Source organism: Pogoniulus pusillus, chromosome 1 (genome assembly GCF_015220805.1).
Source record: "Pogoniulus pusillus isolate bPogPus1 chromosome 1, bPogPus1.pri, whole genome shotgun sequence".
NCBI classification, from domain to species: Eukaryota; Metazoa; Chordata; class Aves; order Piciformes; family Lybiidae; genus Pogoniulus; species Pogoniulus pusillus.
In genome coordinates, this window is record NC_087264.1 from 21,836,444 (window position 1) to 21,861,470 (window position 25,027).

Here is a 25,027-nt window from a genome sequence, read left to right on the forward strand (position 1 = left end):
TAACATTACAGAGGGTATGTATTGTTGTGAGGATCCACTGTATGAAACTGTCTTTTTAGCAGGATAATCTTTTTAGCAGGGTCTTCTCTGACAAGGGTGACAAGAGAAAGAGTTTGAATTGTTTTAATCCAAAGCAGGGTAGATTTAGATTAGATTCTAGACTGAATATGAGCCAGCAGTGTGCCCAAGTGGCCAAGAAGGCCAATAGCATCCTGGCCTGTATCAGGAACAGTGTGGACAGCAGGACCAGGGAAGTCCTTCTGCCCCTGTACTCAGCACTGTTCAGGCCACACCTTGAGTCCTGTATCCAGTTCTGGGCCACTCAATTTAAGAAAGATGTTGAGGTACTGGAAGGTGTCCAGAGAAGGGCAGCAAGGCTGGTGAGGGGCCTGGAGCACAGCCCTGTGAGGAGAGGCTGAGGGAGCTGGGGGTGTGCAGCCTGCAGAAGAGGAGGCTCAGGGCAGACCTCATTGTTCTCTACAACTACCTGAAGGGAGGCTGTAGCCAGGTGGGGTTGGTCTCTTCTCCCAGGCACCCTGCAACAGAACTAGGGGACACAGTCTCAAGCTGTGCCAGGGGAGGTCTAGGCTGGATGTTTGGAAGAAATTTTTCACAGAGAGAGTGACTGGCATTGGAATGGGCTGCCCAGGGAGGTGGTGGTGTCCCCATCCCTGGAGGTGTTTCAAAGGAGGCTGGATAAGGCACTTAGTGCCATGGGTTAGTTAATTAGAAGGTGTTAGGTGATAGGTTGGACTAGATGATCCTAGAGGTCTCTTTCAACCTGGCTGATTCTGTGAATGAGATGGTTTACAGTGAGGGTGGTGAAACACTGAGAGAGGTTGCCCAGAGACGTGGTAGATCACCCAATCAGAGAATGGTTTGGGTTGGAAGGGAGCTCAAAGCTCAGCCAGTTCCAACCCCCTGCCATAGGCAGGGCCACCTCCAGCTAGAAAGGTTGCTCAAGGACTCAACCAACCTGGCCTTGAACACCTCCAGGGAGGTTGTGGAGCACAAAAGCACCGAACGTGATCTAAGATCACATTCTGTGCTTCTGTGCTCCTCAACCTCCCTGGGCAGCCTGTGCCAGTGTCTCACCACTCTCACTGCAAACAACTTCTTCCTACCATTCAGTTTACATCTCCCCTCTGCCACTTTAAACCCATTCCTCCTCGTTTTGTCACTACCGGACCTTGTCAATGGTCCCTTTCCAGCCTTCCTGTAGGCCCCGGAACCCTCCAGCGCCAGGTTGGTCGAGGCTCTGAGTAACGTGAGCCAGCTCAAGCCGTCCCTGCTCACCGCAGGAGGGTCGAACAAGCTGTCCCTTCCAGGCCGCTCGCACCGCGTCCCTCTGCGCGGCCGCCGCTCCCGTCCCGCCGCACTACGCATCCCGCCGTGCCCGGGGCGCTGCGGCGCGGGGGCGCGGAGCGGCGGGGGGCCGCGGGGCACGCTGGGAGTTGGAGTCGGGTGTCGGCGGCTGCGCAGCGGCGGCTGGGGACGCGCGGCGGTGTCGGCTTCACGTAGGAAGACGGCAGCCATTGCCACCGCGACCGGGAGGAGCCGTTTGCCTCACGGCCTGCAGCATCCAGCGCTCGGTGACGGTGAGTGTCCGCCTCTCCTTCGCTCTCTCGGTGGCAGGAGGGCCTGAGGTGAGTCGGGTGTTGAATTACGAGCAGGGTTTCTGTAGCCGGGCCCAGTTGCCGGGCGGGGACGGGCCTGGGCCTTGCCCTAGCCCTGGCCCTAGCCCTGGCCCTGGCCCTAGCCCTGGCCCTGGCCCTAGCCCTGGCCCTGGCCCTAGCCCTGGCCCTGGCCCTAGCCCTGGCCCTGGCCCTAGCCCTGGCCCTGGCTTTCCTTGTGGCGGCGCCGGGCTGAGAGGGAGGAAGCGGCCTTCGGAGGCCTTCGCTAGCGCCGCCGGCCACGGAGCTCGGCGGGCGGCCGCTGGTCCTTGCGTAATGGAGTCCCGGCGGCAGCAGGCCGCGAGGAGCGCCGCGTTTCATGGCTGCCCCGCGGCTTGCTGGAGGAGGGCTGATCGCCTCGGTTTTGCTCGGAGGGGGGGCTGGGAGCCGTTGGCCCTTGAAGGTGAGTGTAAAGCTTTCTCGGCCGACGCCAAAGTGCCGGAGGGGCGATCGCCGCTGCGTGGGCCGGCGCTTCGGGAACGGCGAACCCTCGAGGCGGCGGCGAGTCCAGCCCAGGCCTCGTCCTGTCGCCGCAGAAAGGCGAAGGAGCAGAGAGCCTTGTGCTGCAGGCCCATGCCGTCTGAAGGCCTTTCGGCCGGTGTGTGAAATCCCGTGAGCCGAAGGCGAGAATACGGGGCTGCATTGTGCTGGGAACAATGCGTGAAGCTCTGCGAATTGCAGATGTCGATACGGATCTCGGCATCCATTGTGCTCCCTGGTGTTAGAGTAAATAATGCATGGGCAGATAATTTACGCGTCTTAACATTCCATCTGTGACAGTTTCTGAGACAATCAATTCCATCCACCCCATGTTCATTTCCTTTTGTGATTCTTCTCCCCACCTCGTTTCCCTGTAACTGTTAGTTGGGTTTTTCAGTTAAAGTATTGAGTAGAAGCTATGCGCTCGTTTTAATCTGTCAGATCTGTGTTGTTCCCAAAATGAGTGCTGCTGCCAAAGTGACCGTTCTTGTCGTGTTTTAAAGCAGAGAGTTATGTAAGTCTGCCCTTTTTTTCTCTGCAAAGGCCTGTCTTTTCCTTAATGCCCACTGCTGGCCTTGCCGGTGTTTGTATGGTTAGGGTGCATCAAGGAAACAGTTTGTCTGCAGACTTAACTATTCGCGAGGGAGTTGGATCGGTCGTCTGAGCTGAGTTTCCATGTGGACATGTAACTGCAAGGGTGAGCACAAAGGAGGGAAAGGTTACAAAGGGCAGCATAGCCTCTTGTGGGGAAAGCACACAACTTTTCACGTGAAGGCGATTAAATAGCTATTGCCTCAGGTAGTGGTTCGTTACACTTCTACCCCTGGCCCTACAAGAAGCCACGTTTTCCAAAGTTCTGGCACTTTTCTGGTGGCACAGGGAGCCTGAGTAAACAAGCTAATCAACAGAAGCCTAATGGGTGTTAAGACAGAAGGTAAGTCAGGCTAATTCAAAATGCGGCATCCAGATTGTCTTGAACTGCTTTAAGAGCTAAGGTGATAAGTTGTTTACTCTCTGCTTTACAGACCAGTATTGTAATGTAAGAATCACATTGTGTGTCCTTGCCATGTGGCCTGAATTCTTTGATTTTTGTGCGACAGCAGCTCACTGTGTGAGCCAAATAGTTAATATTGACCAGTTATTAAAAAAAAAAAACAAACAAAAAAAAACAACTAAAGCATATAAACTGAGAAAGTGACACAGTCAAGGTAAACAGTGGAGCTTCATAAAGCATCTCAAACTATATATCTGGATCAGTAGGTAGTTTTGAAAAATCTGACTATCCAAAACAGCCTTTGGTTTTGCCACTGTTGAGATCTCCTCATAACAAAATGTTTCTTCTTCATAACTTGATAGGCTGTTAAAATACAGCTAGTGCAAACTTGAGTAATTTGATAACTACCGTTTATCTTTTGGGTGATAATAGAACTTCTAGCAATTCTTTCAGGTGAAAGCAGAAGTCTGAGACTGTTTTGTGTTGTTATTCTAATGATTAGCATAGCAGTATTGTTATTTTGGTTTTTCTTAACTGCTGTTGGTCCAGAAAATGAATTTTGAGCTTATCGTAGGATGTTATACAGTGAAGGTTTTTCATGCTTTGTGATACAAAGGTAAACAAAGATGTGATTTCAGATCTAAGATGCCTTTCAATTGTAGGACTTAAAGGGACAAACCTGGCTGTAGGGTATTGTGTTTTTAACATATGAACAGGGAGGACAGTAAATCAAATCCTATGTAACGAAAATTTCAGAGATATAAAAGTGATCTTAATCACCCTATTTTAAGTTTGTTAATCTGATAAACTGCTGTTTTCTTTCCTAGCATCAACCTTAAGATGAGTGGCTGCCGTGTCTTTGTTGGACACTTGAGCTCACGCGCTCGGGAACGGGATGTGGAGAAATTCTTCAAAGGATACGGGCGCATACGAGAAATCCATCTAAAAAATGGATTTGGGTTTGTGGTGAGTAGTACCATCTTCTCCCTTCTCTTGCTTCCAGGTGCTGCTCTTGTTTGGCTGATGTCAAAGAAGGGACAATTCCCAAGAGGATAACAGTTCCAAGGGGAAATGGAAAATACTAATATATGTCCTTGGTTTTATATTCATATAATGCCGGACTGCTTTTCAGGTGTTGGGATTACAGTTTTACCTGGGTTTGGCCAGGTTGTAGCTTGATAATGACTCTATCTACCTTAAATATGTTGTCTGATTGTAGTCTTCTGTGGATTTAAATTTTATGCTTTATTTCTGAAGACAGTATAAATAGCCTCTTAAGGCACAAAACTTGACAAAGCCTTGACCTGGTAGAAACTTTACACAGAACCAATTAGGTTTCTCTCTCTCTCTCCTCCTAGCCTGTTTGATCATATCTCTAAATAATGGCTTGACATAAAAGCAAAGTAGGTGCTGAAGACAAAGGGTGTGTGTAGTAAGTGCTTGCTGCAAGACTTAAGCAATGCAGCTTAACCTCCTGTGCTGCTAGTGACCCATATTCACCATCAGTGAATGGTCATACTATTAAATTAAATACACAGCTCATTGCATTGTAGTTTCCTGTTGCTGCTCTCCAGAGCTCCTAAACTACTATCCAAATTTGTACAACTTTACAGGTTTCCAAGTTGGCTTACAGTCAGGCTGTTTCTTAGCGATTACCTCCTAAGAAGTGAGGAATAGTTGTTCTGCAGCACAGAGTTCAAACTGGAATGACTAATACTGCCCTCACACTATGGCAGCCTTACACCTGTTCAGTCTGCCAAGATTAATTCCTTGAGTGAAGCTATGGGAAAAGAACAAAAAAACAGGCTTTGCATACTTCAGTTTCATACAAACATTACTACTTCTGCTGGTTTCCTGACTGCCCTGTAATATGACCTACTTCTTGTTGACCACCAGTAGGTAAATACCTGCCTCTTAAAGTCCGGGAGTACATGGCTGACCTAAATATGAGCCTGAGTTTATTTAGTGTGTGCTTTCTAGTTGCTCAATCACCTTTCTCTGAGAATTCTTCTTATCTTCTTGGGCGGAGCTCTTGACTCATCAGGAAGAACTTCTCTTTGATTGCTGTACATGACCTGAGTCAGCCAACCTTCCTTCCTCTCCTCCAGTTGCTAGGCAGAACCAGGTTTGGTTTGGTGTTTTTTTTTAATTTGTCCTGTTTTGGTTTGGGGTTTTGTTTTTGTTTTGTCTTCCAGAGCTCACTAATAGGCTTGAATAATCGTCATAGTAATAGGCTTTAGTAGTCATCTAATTCTGTCCAAAAAAATGGACATGCTGAAGAATTTTTTCCTTGCATGTGAACACCATTTCCCCTGCCTTTACCTGTCACTGCATCACTGTGCACCCACATGAAGAAAGCACTTCATCATCTCTGTAACTATGTTTTAGCTTCTGGAAGATTCTCACTGGATCCCTATGAGCTGCCTTTTTCAGGCTGAACAAATATGACTCTTTCAACCTTTCTTTGTTGTTCTTACCTTCTGGTCTGTTCCCATTTTTCAATGTCTTGAGCTGGAAGAACCAAAACTGGACACAGTGTTCCGGATGTGGCCTAACCAATAGCAAGTAGTGTGGAATAGTCACATCGGTCTGCTGGCTGTTCTCTTAAGTGACGCAGCCTAGGACACAGTTTCATTTCATTGCAGCAAAGCCACACTGCTGCCTCATGCTTAGCTGACTCTCCAAGAGGATTTCCATGTCTTTTTCTGCAAAGCTGCACTACTGCCACTCAGACCCCAGCCCTTTCTGCTTCTTAGGATTATTCAGTCTCAGGAACAGGACTTAACACTTACCTTTTGTTAAAACTTGCAAATCACAGAATATTAGGGGTTGGAAGGGACCCAAGGAGGTCATCGAGTTCAAGCCCCCTGCCAGAGCAGGACAGTACTATCTAACACAGATCACAGAGGAACACATCCAGACAGGCCTTGAAAGGCTCCAGAGAAGAAGACTCCACAACCTTTCTGGGCAGCCTGTGCCAGTGCTCTGGGACCCTTACAGGAAAGAATTTCCCCCTTGTGTTCAGCTGGAACCTCCTGTGCTGCAGCTTACACCCATTGCTCCTTGTCCTGTTGCAGGGAGCAGTGAGCAGAGTCTGTCCCCCCTGTCCTGACCAGCCCTCAGATATTTATAAACATTGATTAAGTCCCTTCTCAGTCTTCTCTTCTCCAGACTGAAAAATCCCAGGTCCCTCAGCCTCTCCTCACAAGTCATGCCCTTCGAACCCCAGTTCTTGCTGCTCTTGTCTTTCAGCCTATCGAGGTCTCTCTATGTCGTGTTTTTTTCATCTGGTGTATTTATTTCTCCTCCCACTTTGATATCAGCCACAAAATCGGTGAGGTTGCATTCAGTCCTGTCATCCAGGTTGTTTATAAGTATGCTGAATAGCATTATCCTTTGTACTACCTCACTTGTCCTGTGCTGTCAGTTCATCTTGCAAACCAAGTTACTTTCATTGAATGTGGTCGTAGCATTAGAAGCATGTTTCATTTTACTTGTTTGAAATAATTGTCTGATCTTTGAAATTAACTATATTTGGTTTAGTTTTGTAGATTGCAATGCAGAATGTTTTCAGACTTAAAGACCATAAAGCTAGTGTGTGAAACTAGATAGACTTGCAGACATTCAGTTTGTTAGAAATTAGCTGAAATCACGGGAGTTTTGTGTGCTAAGTGTTGGGACTAAAGGAATGTTCTTAAGATAATGCTTGCATCATCATGCAGGCATGGTGATGGTTTATCTTGTAAACAGATTTCAGTGCAGAAAGGGGGAAGATTGCTTAAGCCAATATTGCTACTGAAAAGCTGCTTACAGTTATGCAAATGCTTTCTTAATTTGAGAATCTTCTTCTCTGTTGGTTGCTGCTCTCAAACTGTGGTTCCACGATCTCTTTTTCTCCAATCCATGCCATTGGTTCAAGCAGTCCCTTGCCAGCTGCTCGATCCTGCTGCTTTATTTCTTTCCTTTCTCCTGTTGCCTCACATGGTGTTGCCATGGTTGTTCAGCCACATAATGGACGTACCCGGGAAGCTGATCCAGTTAAAAAATAACACTGTCTTTTTCACCCCCACTTCCTGCACAAAGTGCTGTTTTTCTTCTGGATAAGTTTCTTGACCTAGTTTCCTGCAATGCTGTACAAAGAGTTTTGCCAGGAGCCAGTGGGATGGATAGTGGGCAGAGGCTACTTGGGCTGACTAAAGCAGCATTGCTGCCAAAGTGACTGATTCCAATGCTAGTGTATGGAATGGCATGGTGTAGCTGATCCAGGCCCACAGGTGGCCAGTGCTGAAGTGGAGCTTATGTTTCTTACTCTTCTTACACAGGCACCATTTTGTCAGACTGGTGAGCCAAAATCGTGCAGAGGAAGATTGGAAGGGCCTTGTTTTCTAGCTTACTTTCTTTGCCAATTCAGTAATAACTGAATTGGACCTAGATCCCTTAAGGGAGTTTTGGGAATACACAGCTCTCCTGCTTTTGCTTGCAGTCGATGAGCCCATGCTATTAGGTCAGATTTCCTTGCATGCAGAACTGAATTCTAAATTCTGTGCTTTGGAATAATCCTCCCTCCACCGCTTCCCAAAAAGTGTTTTGGATATTTCTCTAGTAAAACAGGAAATGTAATTAATATATTTTAGGTACTGAAAATACACTGAGGGATGCCAAAGGAATTCTGTGTGGAAAGAGAAGAAATTATCATGAGTTTCAAAGCGTTAGGGTTTGGAAGGGACCTCCAGAGGTGGAGTCCAACTCCCTGTGCTGGTTTGGGTGTTCCCTGCCCCCCTACACTTTAGAAATTACCCAGACTAGACTCAGCTGGCTCTGGGAATATAAATGAAGCTATTTATTTACAGCTAGCACAATATACAAGCAGATATTTACAGTATATACAGTTATATACAGAAATATACGAAGTAAAAGATAATACAGAAACACAACTCCCCTCCCAGAAACATGAGTCCCCAGGAGGGGCTCTCAACCACCCCTGCACCTTCCCCCTGCGCCTCTCAACCTTACCCCAGTCCCAAGGAAGAATGGAGGTTTGGCCAAGAGGTTAAGAAGCAAAGGTGAGTGGAGGGTGTGTTAGAGAGATGCAGCTCAGTCAGAGCCCAAGGCAGAGTGAGACAAAATGGCAAGAGAGTTATCTAGTGTTTTTGTTTCTTCAGCAAGACTCTGAGGGGAGTAGACATCACCACTGTTTTCCTTTCACAGCCTATGATCTAGTTCTTCTCACCAAAACATTCTAGCTAGCTTCAAACTAGCACACCCCCCTACCAAAGCTGGATCTCCTAAGTTAGGCAGGATGCACAGGAACACATCCCAGGCAGGTTTTGGAAGTCTCCAGGGGAGGATTCTCCACAACGTCTCTGGGCAGCCTGTTCCAGTGCTCCATCACCCTCTCCGAAAAGAATCATCTCATGTTGAGCTGGAACCTCCTATGTTCCAGCTTGTACCTGTTGTTTCTTTTCCTATCACTGGGTACCAGCACAAACAGGCTATCGCCTTCATCTTGACACCCACCCCTCAGACATTTATAGATGTCAATAAGGTCCCCCCTCAGCCTTGTCCAGGCTAAACAGCCCCAATTCTCTTAGTATTTCTTCATAAAGGAGATGTTCAAGTCCAGTGGATATCTTTGTAGCTGCATCAAATGCTCTCCAGCAGATCCCTGCCTCTCTTGAGCTGGGGAGCTCAAAGCTGTGTGTGGTTTCACTAGGGCAGAATAGAGAGGGAGAAAAACCTCCCTAGTCCTCTTGGACACACTTTTCTAATGCACCTCGGGATGCCATTTGCCCTCTTGGCCACAAGGGCACATTGCTGTCCCACATGGGAACATCTTAACTTTTCAGTAATAAATGTACTCAGAATGGACTTCCTTGTTCAAAGCTCTGGCTGGTACATGCTGTAGAGATGTGACATTTATGAAGAAAACATGTTTTCTAGGATTTGAATATACTATAATGGAAAATACATTCTTATTCTTGTTTTCTTTCTAGGAATTTGAGGACCACAGGGATGCTGATGATGCGATTTATGAACTAAATGGCAAAGAGTTATGTGATGAAAGGTAAGCATGTGAGATCATTTCTTTTAACAGCAGTAGTGCTTTGTATCCATATGGTTCATTAGGTCATGCTGTGACACCTGTCTCTTGTAGCTCTGTGGTGGAATACACCTTCTGTAACAGTATCTAAGAAGATTCAGTGGGACCCTGGCTACAGTCTCCTGTAAGGCAAAAATAGTTTGAAACTGGAGGAGGGATGGTTATCATAGAATCAGCCAGGTTGGAAGAGACCTCCAAGCTCATCCAGTCCAACCTAGCACCCAGCCCTAGACAAGCAACCAGACCATGGCACTAAGTGCCCCAGCCAGGCTTGGCTGCAACACCTCCAGCCACAGCCACTCCACCACCTCCCTGGGCAGCCCATTCCAATGCCAGTCACTCTTTCTGCCAACAATTTCCTCCTAACATCCAGCCTAGACCTCCCCTGGCACAACTTGAGACTGTGTCCCCTTGTTCTGTTGCTGCTTGCCTGGCAGAAGAGACCAACCTCACCTGGCTACAGCCTTTCTTCAGGGAGTTGTAGACAGCAATGAGGTCTGCCCTGAGCCTCCTCTTCTGCAGGCTGCACACCCCCAGCTCCCTCAGCCTCTCCTCACAAGGCTGTGCTCCAGGCTCCTCACCATCTTCATTGCCCTTCACTGGACACGTTCCAGTACCTCAACATCTCTCTTGAATTGAGTAGCCCAGAACTGGACACAGCACTCAAGGTGTGGCCTGAGCAGTGCTGAGCACAGGGGCAGAAGAACCTCCCTTGTCCTGCTGGCCACACGCTGTTCCTGATCCAAGCCAGGATGCCATTGGCTCTGTTGCTCCCCTGGTGACACTGCTGGCTCATGTTCAGCTACTCTCTACCAGCACCCCCAGGTCCCTCTCTGCCTGGCTGCTCTCAGCCTCTCTGTCCCTAGCCTGTAGCACTGCTTGGGGTCATCGTGGCCAAAGTTCAGAACCCTGTACTTTGCCTTGTTCAGTCTCATCCTCTGCTCACTCATCCAGTCTGTCAGGGTCCCTCTGCAGGGCTCTCTTACCCTCCAACAGATCCACAGCTGCTTCTAGCTTGGTGTCATCTGCAAACCTACTCAATTCCCTGGTCCAGATCATCAGTAAAGATATTTTGAGTAGAGCTGACTGTTTTTTCCACTTGCACTTACTTCTTCAAAGTAAATTTGATGGATTGCCACTAGAAATGTTAGTAGAAGTAAATTGAACTTACTGCTATTTATCTGTTTACTTCAAAAAGATAAGTTGATGCCTCTCATCATTTTGAGTGTTGCCCTTCACTTTGCAGCTATGTGGACTGTAGTCATTGTATGTTGCAGTGATTGTTCTTTTGGTTGCAGAAGCTGGATTTAGGTCATTAGGTTGTTGCTTGGTTTGGTATTGTTTTGCCTCTGTGATTAGGGCTGTGGACAAGCAAATTGAATTACTTCAGTGTGAATTAAAGACCTATGGCAATTCCCATGAATGTACGAGGGAGATAAATGAGACAAGAGTCTCATTCACTGTTCTGTCTCTTTAAGAAATGACAGTGACTGTGTTGTATAAATCATTCCTTGCAAGGGCAAGATGATTCTTGTTTGTGCATATACACTTCCAGTTGCAAACGATTCAAATCAGTGACAAATACTTAAAGCTTCTGGTTTAATTTTTGTTTGCTTGTCTCCTTTTGTTCCTGTTGTAAGGGTCACAATTGAGCATGCTCGAGCCCGAAGAGGAAGAGGCAGATTCCCACAACGGTTCAGTTATTACCAGTCGCAGAGTGGATCTAGGTAGGTGATCTGTGCTCTTGTTTCCTACAAACACACTAACTGAAGAACTGTACTAAAATACTGTTTTCTTCTTGTGCTTGGAATTAGGGATCAAGCTCTATTTCCTTGCAGAGCTTCATGAAAGAAGTTTTATATTCTCCAACCTTGGAGGTTCATTGCTATTATTTACCTCCTCTGGTTGAAGAGAATGTGGATGCTAAAGCAGTTTAACTGGCTCGTAAGAGGTTCACAAACCTATTGGGAACTGCTCCCTCTCCATGTTGTAGGCAGTGCTTTGGTCCTGCTTCCTGCTGTTATGTAAATGATGTGAAGGAGTAATGCTGCAGTTGGATTGCCTATTTTTAACACTAAATCAGGAAGAATGCCACAGCTTCTCTGTTGAGGCTTTTGTCATTAAACTGAGCTCACAGGCTAAGAATTATTGTAGAGCACTAAACCAAGCTTTCACAATTTCAGTTGTATGGCTATCAATGTGCTTACTTCAGCAGAGCATACACAAGAAACTCTTTGAGAAACAGTGCTAGGGTGGGAGATACCAGCACACACAGAAGTGTTTAAATACCAATCAACTAAGATTGCCGGCCAAGCAGGTGCCTTGCTGAAGGAGGGCCTCTGTCCAGCAGTGGAATCTGAGATACAGAATGTAGCTCCTTTCTAGAATATCTATAGTGGACATACAGTATTTGTGGAGTTGTTCACTTCCAGTGATTTAAGCCAATGGTGAACCCTCTGCCAGTCTGTGATGGACTTTGTGAAAGTTCTGCAGACTTGCATGTATGCGAAGTGTAGTAGTTTGGTAGCATCTCAGTGCTTCATATCTACTTGTGTGAATCACAGAATGTTTGGGATTGGAAGGGACCTTGAAAGATCACCTAGTCTAACACCCCACCAGTGCAGGATCACCTAGAGTAGCTCACACGGGAATGCGTTCAGGTAGGTTTTGAGTGTCTCCAGAGAAGGAGACTCCACAACCTCTCTGGGCAGTCTCTTCCAGTGTTGTCACCCTCTCAGTGAAAAAGTTTTTCCTTGTCTTCACTTTGATCCTCCTGTGCTCCAGCTTGCACCCATCGCCCCTTGTCCTGTCGTTGGACATGACTGAGAAGAGCCTGGCTCCATTCTCCTGACACTCACCCCTTACATATTTGTAAATGTGAATGAGGCCACCTCTCACTCTCCTCCAAGCTAAAGAAACCCCTCCCTCAGCTCTTCTTATAAGGAAAAGAAATAGGTACAGAATACTTCACTCAGTAGAAGCATTTATAGCTGTGGCCTGTGCGCAGCAGTTTGGAGGAAAGACAAAGCGTTAACTGCCATAAACCTCTGCATTTGTTTCAAAGTCAGAATTGCTGCCAGTTACAAACCAGTGTCTGGAACATCTAATTTGCATATGCAAGTATGCTAATTAGATTATTTTTTCTTTAGTGGCAGTAACCTTGATGCGGTATAATTGGTCCGAGGTCCAGGCTAAAAGTGGACTTTTAAAGTAGGAAGTGTGATTGGAGGTCGTGGGCATCTGACGCTGTAGTCATGTTCATGGCGTCAGACTGCCGATGCCAGACAGGAGGAGACTGCGGTTTGCAATAATGGAAAAATGAGACTCAGCCTGCCAGTTTTGGGACTCTGGGACCTCTCTTTAAATGCCTGGAAGATCTGGATGTTCTGAAAAAAATTGGGACACTTTGAGGTATGCACTGAAATGAAGTTGCCTGTGCTTCAGTGTACAAATCAATACGCACAACACAGGAGTATGTTTCTGTGGGAGGAGAAGATGAGAATAATTTTAAGGTCAGTGTTCTTGATTCTTGAATCTTTCTGTAGTAATACAAACTAGTGCCGTTGTTAGAATCCTGCACTGCACATCAGAAGGCTGGTGTACTTTTCCCCAAATTCTCAGATCCCTTTGGATTCAGAATGGCTAGGATTGGGAACCAAAATGACCTGCAAGAGCAGTATCTCATATCCCTTTGGATTCAGTATGGCTAGGATTGGGAAGAGGAATGACCTGCAAGAGCAGTATCTCATATCTCTTTGGATTCAGAATGGCTAGAATTAGGAACCGAAGTGACCTGCAAGAGCAGTATCTCAGATCCCTTTGGATTCAGAATGGCTAGGATTGGGAACAGGAATGACCTGCAAGAGCAGTATTCTTTCCAGAGGTCTTACACTCTTCTGCGTGAACACGTTCAAGCCACATTTTCATTATTTTTTTCTTAGGAGGTCTTCAGTTTTTGACTAAGTGAAAAAACAACAGCTTTCATTCAGGAATTGTAAGGTGCCACAGTTATTTCAGGACAACCAGTGAGCTAGCTCTCATTTTAATAAAGAATACTTTTACCTGCAGAACAAGTGTGTCTCTGTCTTCCTGACATGAAGCATAATTTCTCCTACCAATTGAAACCATTTTTTTTTCAGCTGCCCTTTATATCATTACTATTCAAAACAATATGGGTGAGGCAGGCCTGCCAAGTACCAAAATTGAATTCTCTTTACATTACTTTTTGTTCTACTAGGCAACTTATTTCTGCATATCTAGACAAAATGGCAGTTCTATTGGTATGCATTTTTTCATCAGAATCCTTTTCAATAGCAGCTTTCCTCTTGTAGTGGACTCTAAAATACTTTATTGACTAGGGAACATCAAATCTGCAATCCAGCAGCAAAGAAAATACTTTAATCTCTCAGCAAACTGTAGAAAATATCAGATTTCTTCAGTTCTAAATTCCTTACACGGGGGGATTTTTTTCCCCTCTCTGGACTCTTCTAGCCGATATGGACCTCCTGTTCGAACTGAGCACAGGATCATAGTTGAAAACCTTTCATCCCGTATCAGCTGGCAGGTGAGTTGACATTCATTTTTTTTCTTTTGACACCTTGTTTTCCTGCTCTGTAAGTAGACTGCTCTTGGCCTAATTTCTTACTAAAGCCATCATAAATATTTATCCTGAATTTAAAAAAAAGAGGGAGCAAAAATCCTTCAGTGAATGCTGCAAATTAACATTCAAACACCATAGAATCGTAGTCGTGGCTTTGGAAGGGGCCTCAAGGATCATCTGGTCCATCCAGATGCCTTCAATGGAACAATGGTGAAGAGTGTCTCCTCCCTTTGAGAAGAGAGAAGTAGCATCTATGATATGGCATTTCCTTGGCATTTTCCAAGGCATGGTTCTAGTGAGGAAGCCTGGTTTAACATAGCAAATTACACACAAGTGTTTCCAGGCTTTATGGCTCCCATACAGTGGAGAGCAGAAGTTGATTCTGCTAATGTTCTACAGCTTTACAATAGTGATCCTGGAATTGGCTGGATCAATTCAAAACTATGGGTTAGTCAGCTTGTGTACCAAGTGATCACACTCGAAACACAAGGAGGAGAATGTGTAGAACAAACCAGACTTGTTGCATCAAAATCACAGATGATAACATGCTTCACAGTCTGGGAATACCTTCATTGTATGGGTGGCACTGTGTTTATTAAAGTGGTAGTCCCTGGCACTCCAGTGTATGTTGAAGCTATTAGATCTGTCAGAAAAGAGCTAGATGTTCTGTTTGGACATAAGTGAAAGCTAGCACCCAGACAATTTCCTAATCTAGCTACAGCAGCAGACTTCTGGTCAAAATGCTATACAAACACTACAGGTGCATTTAGAGCTCCTGACATTGTTCCAGGAGCAGCAGACAACATGGATGTGCTTCAGACTGCCATGGCAAGGAGAGTCATCAGGACTCAAGCTGCCATGGGAGATATGGATGCTGAAGCTGATGAGATTTTCAAGTTTATTTGGGTTACAGGGATTTGTAACTAATGAACCAGTCTTAATAAAACAAACACTTGAAGTCTTTTGCTTCACAGCTGTGCAAATAGTTCTAGAACTAGATTTTGTAGGTGGGAACTGCTTGTTGCTCACATTTGTTTATCTGCTGATAAAACTGCAGAGGACTGTAGGTTGCTTCTGAATTCTTGCAGCATCCATTCATAATAGGTACTACTACTTTTGTATTGCTCCACCTGGAACTATATGCCCTTATTTTGAGTCAAATTTGTGGTCTTCTGGTTTGCAAAATGTTTTTGTGGCATGTTGCACAGTAGAGGCAATATAATAAAGGGGATATTAAGAAAGCTACTATGTCAAGTGTGCATACTGTGGATATTTCTAAGTGCCAGAATATTTCAGTAACTCTTTTGAAGCTTTTTTCCATCATCTTCCCTATATTTTTTTTCACACCTTGCTACCGTTTTGCTGGTTTTTAACAGAATAACCATGTACTTGATCCATTTAGTTGTGTTCTGCATATTGTAGTCTATAGGAAGTTTAAGGGCATAACAGTAGTTGCTATTTACAGAAGGTGAGTTTAGTTTTGTTCATTAACCTTTGTGTTCTTTGAATTAAGGTACATTAATTCGTGTACTGAAAGTTGCAGTAGAACTCATCGAATATTCAGAGCCTTGATCTTGCAGCTGAGTCCACAAGAGGAGGCTGTTTGTCTTGTCTGGAGCTCTGCTGATGTGTTTCATAAGAGCTTGGGTACAGTCCAGCAGATAAATGGTTGAACTAAGTTTATCTTCTGCCTGACAGGTTCAAAAGGTTCATAATTAACAATTAACAGTTGTGTTAATTACTGAGTAACAAAACCCCCAACTTCTGAGTTGATGTGATGTGCAAGTGGATTTAATTTAGGTATTTTCTGGGTGTGTTATCTGTGTATATGAAGAGACTGGTTTAAAACACAGCACTTGGAAATGACAGTAGGGACCAGAGAAGTAAGTTAGCATCCTGTAATGCTGTTTGGTGTTAATTTTGTGACTCAAACCCCAACCAAATTCTGTAACTTACTTGTGAATATTTATAATGGCTTTACATATACTTAACATTGTAGACTGAAGCTCACAGCATTCAGATTTCTTACCAATGAATCTTCAGGACTCTAATTAAATGTTTTAATTACTCTCTTTAAATATATGTGTTAGCATAAGAAACAGTACTTGATACCTGCCTAAACAGAAAACATATGAAGATAACATCTATATCAAACCTCATGTACTTTTGAAGCCATACTGCTTTCTTACTGACTGTAGTGTTTCAAATCCTTTAAACTATGCTACTTACACAACAGATTAAAGTAGCTAATACACTAACCGTAGTGGCATTATTCTTCCTTTCTAATTCCTGAGCTTCTAGCAAGTGTAATAGGTATGGAACCTTGCTTTAAAACCTAGGCCCCTAATTTCCTCTTTGGTGTGTGCATCTCCTCATGCTTTGACAGCTTCTTTCTCCTTTAAAAGTTAATAGTGTTTGGATAATAAAAAAAGCCACAAAAAAAACCCCAAAATCCAAAACCCAACCTACCAAAAATAAAAACCAAGTACCAAGCTGATAATAAAATTTGTATTCAGATATATTTCCTCAAATTGTTGACTGTACTGTTAATAGATAATCTCAGATCTAAGTAGCAGACAAACTGTCCAAGTTCTCTTTACATTTCTGCACGTTCAGGGCACTCCTGCCACTTTAGTTCTTCAATAGCTGTGAATTTTCAAGCACTTGGGAAAAGCAGTTGTATGTTACATCCATTTTATGTTTGTCCTAGACTTTATTTGCTGCTAAGGACAACAGGGTATTCTTGTGCTGTTTGAGGTTAACTGGAAGAGTAAACTTAGGTTAAATCTGACTGTGCCTCTGGTTCCGCAAGTAACTTGAATTCCTGTAGTAATGTCAAATACTCTGAACTTATGTAACACATGCACACTTACTTTATTTTGAGCAAGAATGTTGGCATCTTAATCATTTTGCCATTATTATTACTACAAATGCTACTTCCTGATGATGCTCCTCAGAATTTGGTATATAGTGTGGCAAGCTTGGGGTGCCCTCACTTTTAAAGCTTAAAGTTACCGAATTAGAAAATCACTGTGTGGATTAACTTTTTCTCATTTCCTTTTGACTTAATCAGTCCTGGTCCAGTTAAACTCTGATTGACTTGAGCAGAATTGAAATTGTGGTCTTCGTCTCTACATTGAGATGATGTGTTATTTTTAATGGTGCTATAGGGCCCGTTTTTCATTTGCTATTGATTAAGCTTTGTTGCATTAAGTACATATGAAATGAGGGAAAATATCCACTAATTTCCAGGTGCCTTTTTTCTTTTTCAATAAAACTATTGAATTTTAATTGAACTATTAGATAAAACTAAGCTGCCTTCTGTTCTGTGGCAAATGTTATAAAGTTTTTCTGGGCTTTTTGTTTTGTAGTCTTTTCTTCCCTAAGCATATTTCTAACCAAGCGCATTTTGAACCTCTTCTAACAACCTCGATATAGCTAACTCATTTTTTCTTGTGTGGAGGAAAAAGAACCAAAGATTTGGGTGTTTTCTAGTGACTTAAATTCTAGGGTTTAGCCTGTTCTGAATTTTCCTTTTGGTTCCTATGACACTCCTGTTTTTTGGCGATCTAGATCTTGGTTTGCCTGGGTTTGATCTCGATTGGCTAGCACAGATCATCCTCGGGTTCTTTAGCCACCTCTGGAGACTATGTCCAGTGCTTTCAGGGCCTCTGGTACCTCCGTGAAGCATATTGCTATGAGCCATCACTCTGCCTTTCTCATGTAAGAAAGTTCCTCTTGGCCAGCTAGGTATTGGACAAGCAACAATTTGCTTAAGGTACCTTCTTATGTCATCTGCCACTTGTGGCATGTTGTGGTAAGTAGTCTGGGATTCTAAAATACCAGATACTGTTTGGTAAAAATACTTCTTTGATTTATACAAATGTTTAGCTTTTTAGTGACCTTTTACATTATTTGTTTGTAGTTTATCCTATTGCTGAGCCAGTAATTTTAGAGTGGCTGCTTTAGCCACTCTTAAAATTACTATTAGTTAAATACAAGTCTGTTCATCTGGCACTGTAGTGTGACAGAGATTCAAGTGAAATATAAGCAAACTTCTCCTGTTGTAAAAAATATTAATTACCTAGTAATTACACCTTTTTGCACTCTACTTTTGCTGTGAGGTTGGGGGAGGTGAGCATAGAGATTGACTTTGTGTTGTCATTTAACTGGGTTATTGGTCACAAAAATTTGCATTTAATATTCTGTTGCTTCTTTTGTGACTTCATATGTTGGTATTTTATCTGTTGCATTGCCTTTTCTTAACAGCTGGGTTTGGGATGCAGGATTACTTTAGTATTTTCACTGTAGTTGTAAAAATTAGGGATTCTTTCTATACAGATCTGTTACTTCAAAAACTTTTCTAAATTATATGTACATCTATAAATACTAAAACATTAAGCAGCTTTAGCAGAGAAAGTTTTGGGAGGTATTGCTGCTCATTCACTCATGTCCTGGTTAAGGCTAAAATATTAACTTTTGGTGCAGGACTTGAAGGATGTCATGAGAAAGGCTGGGGAGGTCACCTATGTGGATGCACACCGAAACAACAGGAATGAAGGGTAAACTCATCTTGTGTGTAAATATGTGTGATAACTGAAACTGTTAAATTGTCCTTAAAATAGCATGGATTCCTTAAAATATAAAAGAAATGAAATGTCAATCTATGGCGTGGCTTAGGTGCTGAAATCTTCTCGATTGTAAAAACCCCACAGGAACAATTCACAGTCAGCGAGCAGGGATTCAGAAGGAGTGGTGAACAGTCAGCGAGCAGGGATTCAGAAGGAGTGGTGAACAGTCAGCGAGCAGGGATTCAGAAGGAGTGGTGAACAGTCAGCGAGCAGGGATTCAGAAGGAGTGGTGAACAGTCAGCGAGCAGGGATTCAGAAGGAGTGGTGAACAGTCAGCGAGCAGGGATTCAGAAGGAGTGGTGAACAGTCAGCGAGCAGGGATTCAGAAGGAGTGGTGAACAGTCAGCGAGCAGGGATTCAGAAGGAGTGGTGAACTCAGTCTCTGTCCATCGTGTCAGAGCAGAAAGGGAAGGGAGAACACCTTTCAACAGTTCAGTTCTGTCTTTAACGTAGAGTTGTTTATGTATAATCATTTTTGATCTTACTCCTGAGGCTAAAATACCTTCTGTCTGCTCTGGCTTTGCACCGATTCAGCAGTCCAAGTCAAGGAAAATAGCTGATCTCCACAGGCCTGCTCCCCTTTCTTAATTCTGCAGACTACAAAAGTCCTTCGCTACACAGCAGTAGAGAGATAAGTCTGAATAGAGTCTCTGTGCTGGCAAAACAGTGCTCTAGGACTACTACAAGCAAATGCAACTTAGTCTTTTTTGAGGGGAAAATAAATGTTAAAAGGAGATTTTTCTCTTCACTGTTTAAATAGAGCAGGAGAATCTGGAAGTCTGTTTTGTTTCTCGGACAGCTTTAGATTGCAGTTTAGTAGCGATAGATACTTCCTCAGCTGGTGCAGGTTTGTGGATTTCCTCCATCTGACTGCAGTTCTGGTAATGTTTAAGAAGATGTGAAAGGTATTGATGGGTAGGACTGTCAGTGCCAGATTTTCCTGTTAACTAAGTTAAAAATTATCTTTCAGAAGATAAAACATCAAACTGTGAATCAACAGATTGAAAAAGGCCCAAACTTGTTCTCCTTGCTTTTTCACTTTCACTGAAACTTTCTGTTTGTTTGGGTTTTTTTCCTGATGATATATACAGGGTTGTGGAGTTTGCATCTTACAGTGATATGAAGAGTGCACTGGAAAAATTGGATGGCACTGAGCTGAATGGACGCAGAATTAAGCTGACTGAGGATCACAGAAGGCATAGGTACACCAGCTGACTTGATAAAATTCTGCTGAGGGCATGGATTTGGGTAGCATCGATGCCAGAGTATTATTATCTAATTCTTTGGCCCCAAGCTAAATATCACCTCAGATAAGCACTTTCTAGTAGTGTAAACAAGATAAGAGTTAAGCTGCTGAAAACAAGGTAAACGGAACACTTTGGGATGAGAGAAAGGATACTACTTTCTAAATCATAACACTTGCTTTTTTAAATTGAAGTACTTTACCCTCCTTATTTTAATAATTGAAAGCCTTTTAGTTTAATGGAAAGTTGATTCCCAGTCTTGTGGAGTGTTTCTCATAGTTGTGAAAGCAATTTTTTTTCTGAGGGTAAAAGTTACATTGGTTGCATTACACCCAAAGCAGTGCTGCCATTCGGGAATTGAGGGGGGTTGGAACTAGATGATCCTTGTGTTCCCTTCCAACCCTGACTGTTTCTTAGCTGCAGCTCTTTACTGTCTCTCTTAAAAACAAGTCAGTTTCTTTTCCTGAAAAAAGGGACAGGTAACTAGAGAAGGTGTTAAACTCTTAAGCCTTAAAGTGTGCCTGGTGTTCTGTGTGATTTAGAGACAGGTCTAGCATATTGGAAGAAACCATAACTCATTAACTTGCCTGTTTCTTGTGAGAGTAAATATGACAGGTATGAATTTTCCTTTCTGTGATTTTTCTTCTCACAAGTTACAAATTAATTTGTCTTCTCCCATCAGGAATGAGAGGAAGCCATTTTTTATTGGGTAGTTCCTGTTTTGCCAGGCCAACAAAGAATGTCAAGGCTAGCAGTTCCTGCTGGCCTTGGCCAAAGATACTGTTGCAATGGAGTGTAGCATATCTTGGCAGCACTCTGAAATGTAACTGCTCTTCTATGAGTGCTGGAGCAGCTCTCATAGGAGAACACACTGCAAGAGTTGTGGCTCTTCAGCCTGGACAAGAGAAGGCCTTTCTGTATCTGAAGGGGGTCTAGAGGAGGGCTGGGGAGAGACTATTGACAAGGTCTTGTAGTGACAGAATGAGGAGGAATGGGTTTAAACTGGCCGAGGGGAGATTCAGGCTAGATGTTAAGAAAGGGTTCTTTGCAGTGAGGGTGGTGAGACACTGGCACAGGTTGCCCAGAGAGGTGTTCAGGCCAGGTTGGATGAGGCCTTGAGGGACCTGTTCTAGTGGGAGGTGTCCCTGCCTCTGGTGGGGGGTTGGAACTCATGATCTTTGAGGTCACTTCCAACCTAAACCACTCTATTCTATGATTCCATATGACAGTTTCAACTGAGTATTTTGACTGTAGTAGGAAGCGAGACTACAGCTTTTAACTGTTTCTTTAGGAGCAGATCTCGGTCAAGGAGTTACTCAAGATCTCGCAGCAGGTCAAGGTCTACAGGATCTTCCAGGTCGGACAGCCGCTCCAGGTCCAGGTCAAGATCAAGGTCCCGTTCCCGCTCCCGCTCTCGCTCCCGTTCCCGCTCTCGCTCCCGCTCCCGTTCTCGCAGCCGTACACCTAAAAAGAGTTACTCCCAGAAGAGTCACCGCTCCAGCTTGATAGCTTCTTCTCCATCTCCCTCATCTTCTAAAAGAAAATCTCGTTCTAGGTCGAGCTCTGCTCACAGCCGTAGTTAACCGCTTTTAGAGGTGTCCTAATGCATTTAATTTGATTCAAGTTTCCTGAAGACTTGAGGCAAATTATAGATGAGAACTGGGAGGGGAAGAGTTAACGTGATGAAAGGGTAACCTCCTCTTACATTGCCAAAGTGCCTGTCATCAAATAGGCCATCTCTGTGAGGAGGGGCTGTCAGCTTTCTCCTTCCAGTGAGTCTGGAGTGGGAAGTCTTTTTTTATTCCCCCCCCTCCCCCCCCGCTATTAGTAAACATTTCTATCATAGATATCTTATGTACACATAATGCTGAGGTAATGGGATGAGACAATACGCTGCTTTCTCCTTCTCTTGCCCCTTTTCCCTTCCACCTCCAAGGCCTTTGACTTCCAAAATACTATGTACGATAGCTTTTGTCCTTGGTATTAAGTCTGAGAACAGGAAGCATAGATTTTATTCCTTTGAGGTTCTGTGGCTACTTTTCTGTGTGAGAATGAATGGACCAGCTGAATTTAGAGTTCACTTTTATCCCCCTTGCTTGGCTTAACAGGCTTTTTTTTTTTCCCCCTAAGTTCCAGCTTTAAATGACCTTGATAATACGCTTAATTTGCAGCAGACTTTCAGGAATACACATTGGTTAGTCGAACATTGCTAATTTGGATAGTGAATCAACACAGTGTTAAGCAGTAGTGAAAGCTGGAAATTCCTGCTAAAATGAGACATACCATACAGATGTCAGGATTGTTGGGAATCCAGTATATGTGGTATTGTATGTAGAGGCCTTATTTGACAGGTGACTCCATCAAACTGCACAGAAATGTCAATATGCATGTCCATGTTTTCGATGTTTATAAAAAGTGGCATAGCTTTCATTTCCCCAAAGTCTGATCCTGAATACTGTGTGTCTGGCTAGGAATAGTCTTGATGGAATTGAAGGTGATTATTTTAGTAACAACAGCAGCAAAAGGAAAAAAAAAATAGAAAACAAAAACAACAACAACAAAATCCCAGGAGAAGTTTAGTGAGTTGTGACAGGAAAAATTAATCATGTTCGAGAGGGTAATGTCTTAAAATCTCCTGAATGCACAGTTGTTTTGATTAATAGAAATTTACACTGCAAATACTGTTTGTTCTTCTCATTTGGAATTAGATGATTTTGTTTGTTTTAACTCCTGTATCGTTCAAGAAGGGAAGCGTTTTTTTGCGGAAGTATGTAAATTAATCCCAAAGTCTTACGTGTGTTTAAATGTACCATTCCTAATAAAATAAAACCTTTTTTTCTGGCTTACTTGGCGCTTCTGTTCAGCCATCTTGCTGTTGATCGCTTTGTACTGTCTTGCAGACGAGATGTATTTGAAGGTGTACTGCTGTGCAAGTAAACTGTATCACAGACTTAACCAGGTTGGAAAAGACCTCTAGGATCACAGAATGTCTTAGATTGGCAAAGCCCTTCAAGCTCATCCAGTCCAATCATTAATTTCACACTGACAAGTCCTTGACTCAACCAAAGCCCTCAGCACAACATCTTATCACTGTGAATCGCTATGGTTGGAAAAGACCACCAGCATCATCCAGTCCAACCTTCATCCCAGCATCCTTCATCACCAGACCATAGCCTCAAGCACCACAGCCACTCTTATCACTGCCAGGGAGGCAACTCCACCACCTCCCTGGGCAGCCAGTGCCAGTGCCTGACCACCCACTCAGGAAAGAACTTCCTCCCAACATCCAACCTAAACCTGCCCTGACACAACTTGAGGCCATTTCCTCTTGTCCTGTCATTAGTAATTTGGGATCATCAAGTCCAACCTATCATCTAACCCTTCTAATTAACTAACCCATAGCACTAAGTGCCTAATGCAGCCTCCTCTTAAAACACTTCCAGGGATGGGGACTCGACCACCTCCCCGGGCAGCCCATTTCAATGCCAATCACTCTTCCCGTGTACAACTTCTTCCTAATGTCCAGCCCGAACCTGCCCTGGTGCAGTTTGAGGCTCTGTCCTCTTGTAAACTAGAAATGAGTTACATGTAAGTAACCAGGTGCTGAAGAAGAGGGCAGGATAGTATTGTACTGTTGTGGCTGTCAGCAGCTGCTGGGATGGGTGGCAGATCTTTCTGCAGTCCCTGCAGATAGATTTGTGTCATACCTTCTTGTCCACCAGTTCACCAGAAGAGCCAACAACCAAATAGGTGTAGGAATCTTCTTGCAGGTGAAATCACTTGTCACTTCTGGAATCACAGACTCTTCTAAGGCAAATGGAAAACAAAGCAGAGGTGCTTGGTGGTAACCAGTAATGGCTTCACCAAGGGCAAATGATGCCTGTCCTGGGGTACCCTAAATTCCTCACTTCTCTCTTACTCCATGGGTTTGAATGGAAGAAGAGAGGTGTGAAAACCTGCTTCCTCCCCTCGGCCCGGCAAGCTTGAAGGAGGGCAGCAAAAGGTGCCTACTGCACGTATGCTGACCCATGTGGAAGCCCGTGTTGGAATCGGGCGAGTGGTTGGCTGTGTTTTTGAGCCCAGTGTAAATGGTAAGTGGACACTTGTCTAGAAAAAGGATAAACAGAGCAAGGGTTCCTGCCTTGATAGTTCCCATCTTGAGAGTCCCCTGCCACTGCGAAGGACAGGTTCCTGCTGTGACTGGACTGTCCCCGCTTTTGGATGGCTTCTACCTTTGTATGGCTGTTGGTTTTATCCTGTCCCTGCTTTTGGACAGTTCTCCCCACTTTCACACCCTTCTTTGCAAACCTGCAGGCTTTGGCAAGCCCTGGGGTCCTTTAAGAGAGAGCCGGTGGCATCTGGACTGCCCTCGCTCAGACCCTATCAGTACTTAGATGCACTGTGCATTAAGGCTGGAAGGCTGACACCCTTTTAGAGCAAGTTACTACTCATCATATTCTGTGTTTGGCTGGATGTGATCTGGATATGCTAGCAGTTCAGGAAGTGCAGGAGAAGCAAGGGAACTACTTTGCAGAGGAACCTTACTTGATAGCACTCAGTTGGGAAAGCTGGGGTATGCTCAGCTGTGTCAAATGCTTTGCTAACTTTGTTAGACCACCTGAGAAACTCCCCATGTCCACTGCTTAGGCTAGTACCTTGGAGGTTGGCAAGTGCAGTATCAAGACCTTGAATGCTTTTTGACGGCAGCACGATGCAGGTTGTTTAAATAGAGAGTCAGTGTAAGTCCCGTGAGCTTTATGAATTCTGAGTTCTTTGTACAATTTCCGTTCCCCCTCTTCCATAATTTCCTGTTGATTTGGGCAGCAGTGGCAGCGGTGAGTAGACAAAGAATCAGCCTGCCCTTCCCCCTCCCAACACCTTCAGGCTATAAGCAAGTTGCTCTGCTAACAGCCCTAAAGGTATCTTATTTCTGAACCGTAAGTCCAGTCTAGCTACAGGTTTGTGTTGCTATTAATACTGGTTAGAGGTCTCTTTTTTTTTTTTAACTTACTTAAACTGTTCTGGCTGAAACCGTAGTGGTTTAGCACAGGAACACCTACGACAGTGTTTTTCTGTGCTGTCATAGTAGCAATTTAAGCTTCTTTGCCAGCACAGCTGCATCCGAGTGCACTTGGAGTGCTGCTTTCTAAATATAGCAACGGGTCACAGGTCTGCAGCACGTTGCTGGGTGGTGTTAACAGGGCAGAGCCACACAATGGAAACAGAGCTGTCACTAATTTCCCACACACACACGTTTTTTAAGATGGCAAGCAAGGGCTCATGGCTGGAGAACAGTGAAGGGGAG

The 25,027-nt window shown here is 44.1% G+C and overlaps 2 protein-coding genes across 2 annotated transcripts; both read left to right on the forward strand.

Moving 5' to 3' along the window:
* The first annotated feature begins 1,475 nt into the window (after positions 1-1,475).
* On the forward strand, positions 1,476-22,568 carry LOC135175502 (serine/arginine-rich splicing factor 5-like). Its single transcript, XM_064143703.1, has 8 exons — positions 1,476-1,598; positions 3,975-4,113; positions 9,141-9,211; positions 10,888-10,974; positions 13,739-13,811; positions 18,336-18,409; positions 19,570-19,680; positions 21,014-22,568. Exons 2-8 carry the CDS (start codon positions 3,988-3,990, stop codon positions 21,303-21,305), a joined length of 834 nt encoding a protein of 277 aa, XP_063999773.1. The 5' UTR covers positions 1,476-1,598; positions 3,975-3,987; the 3' UTR covers positions 21,306-22,568.
* EBLN1 (endogenous Bornavirus like nucleoprotein 1) lies at positions 13,818-16,105 on the forward strand. Its single transcript, XM_064143718.1, is given in 1 exon segment — positions 13,818-16,105. A coding segment is annotated over 1 exon segment (579 nt). The 5' UTR covers positions 13,818-14,195; the 3' UTR covers positions 14,775-16,105.
* Positions 22,569-25,027: the final 2,459 nt, after the last annotated feature.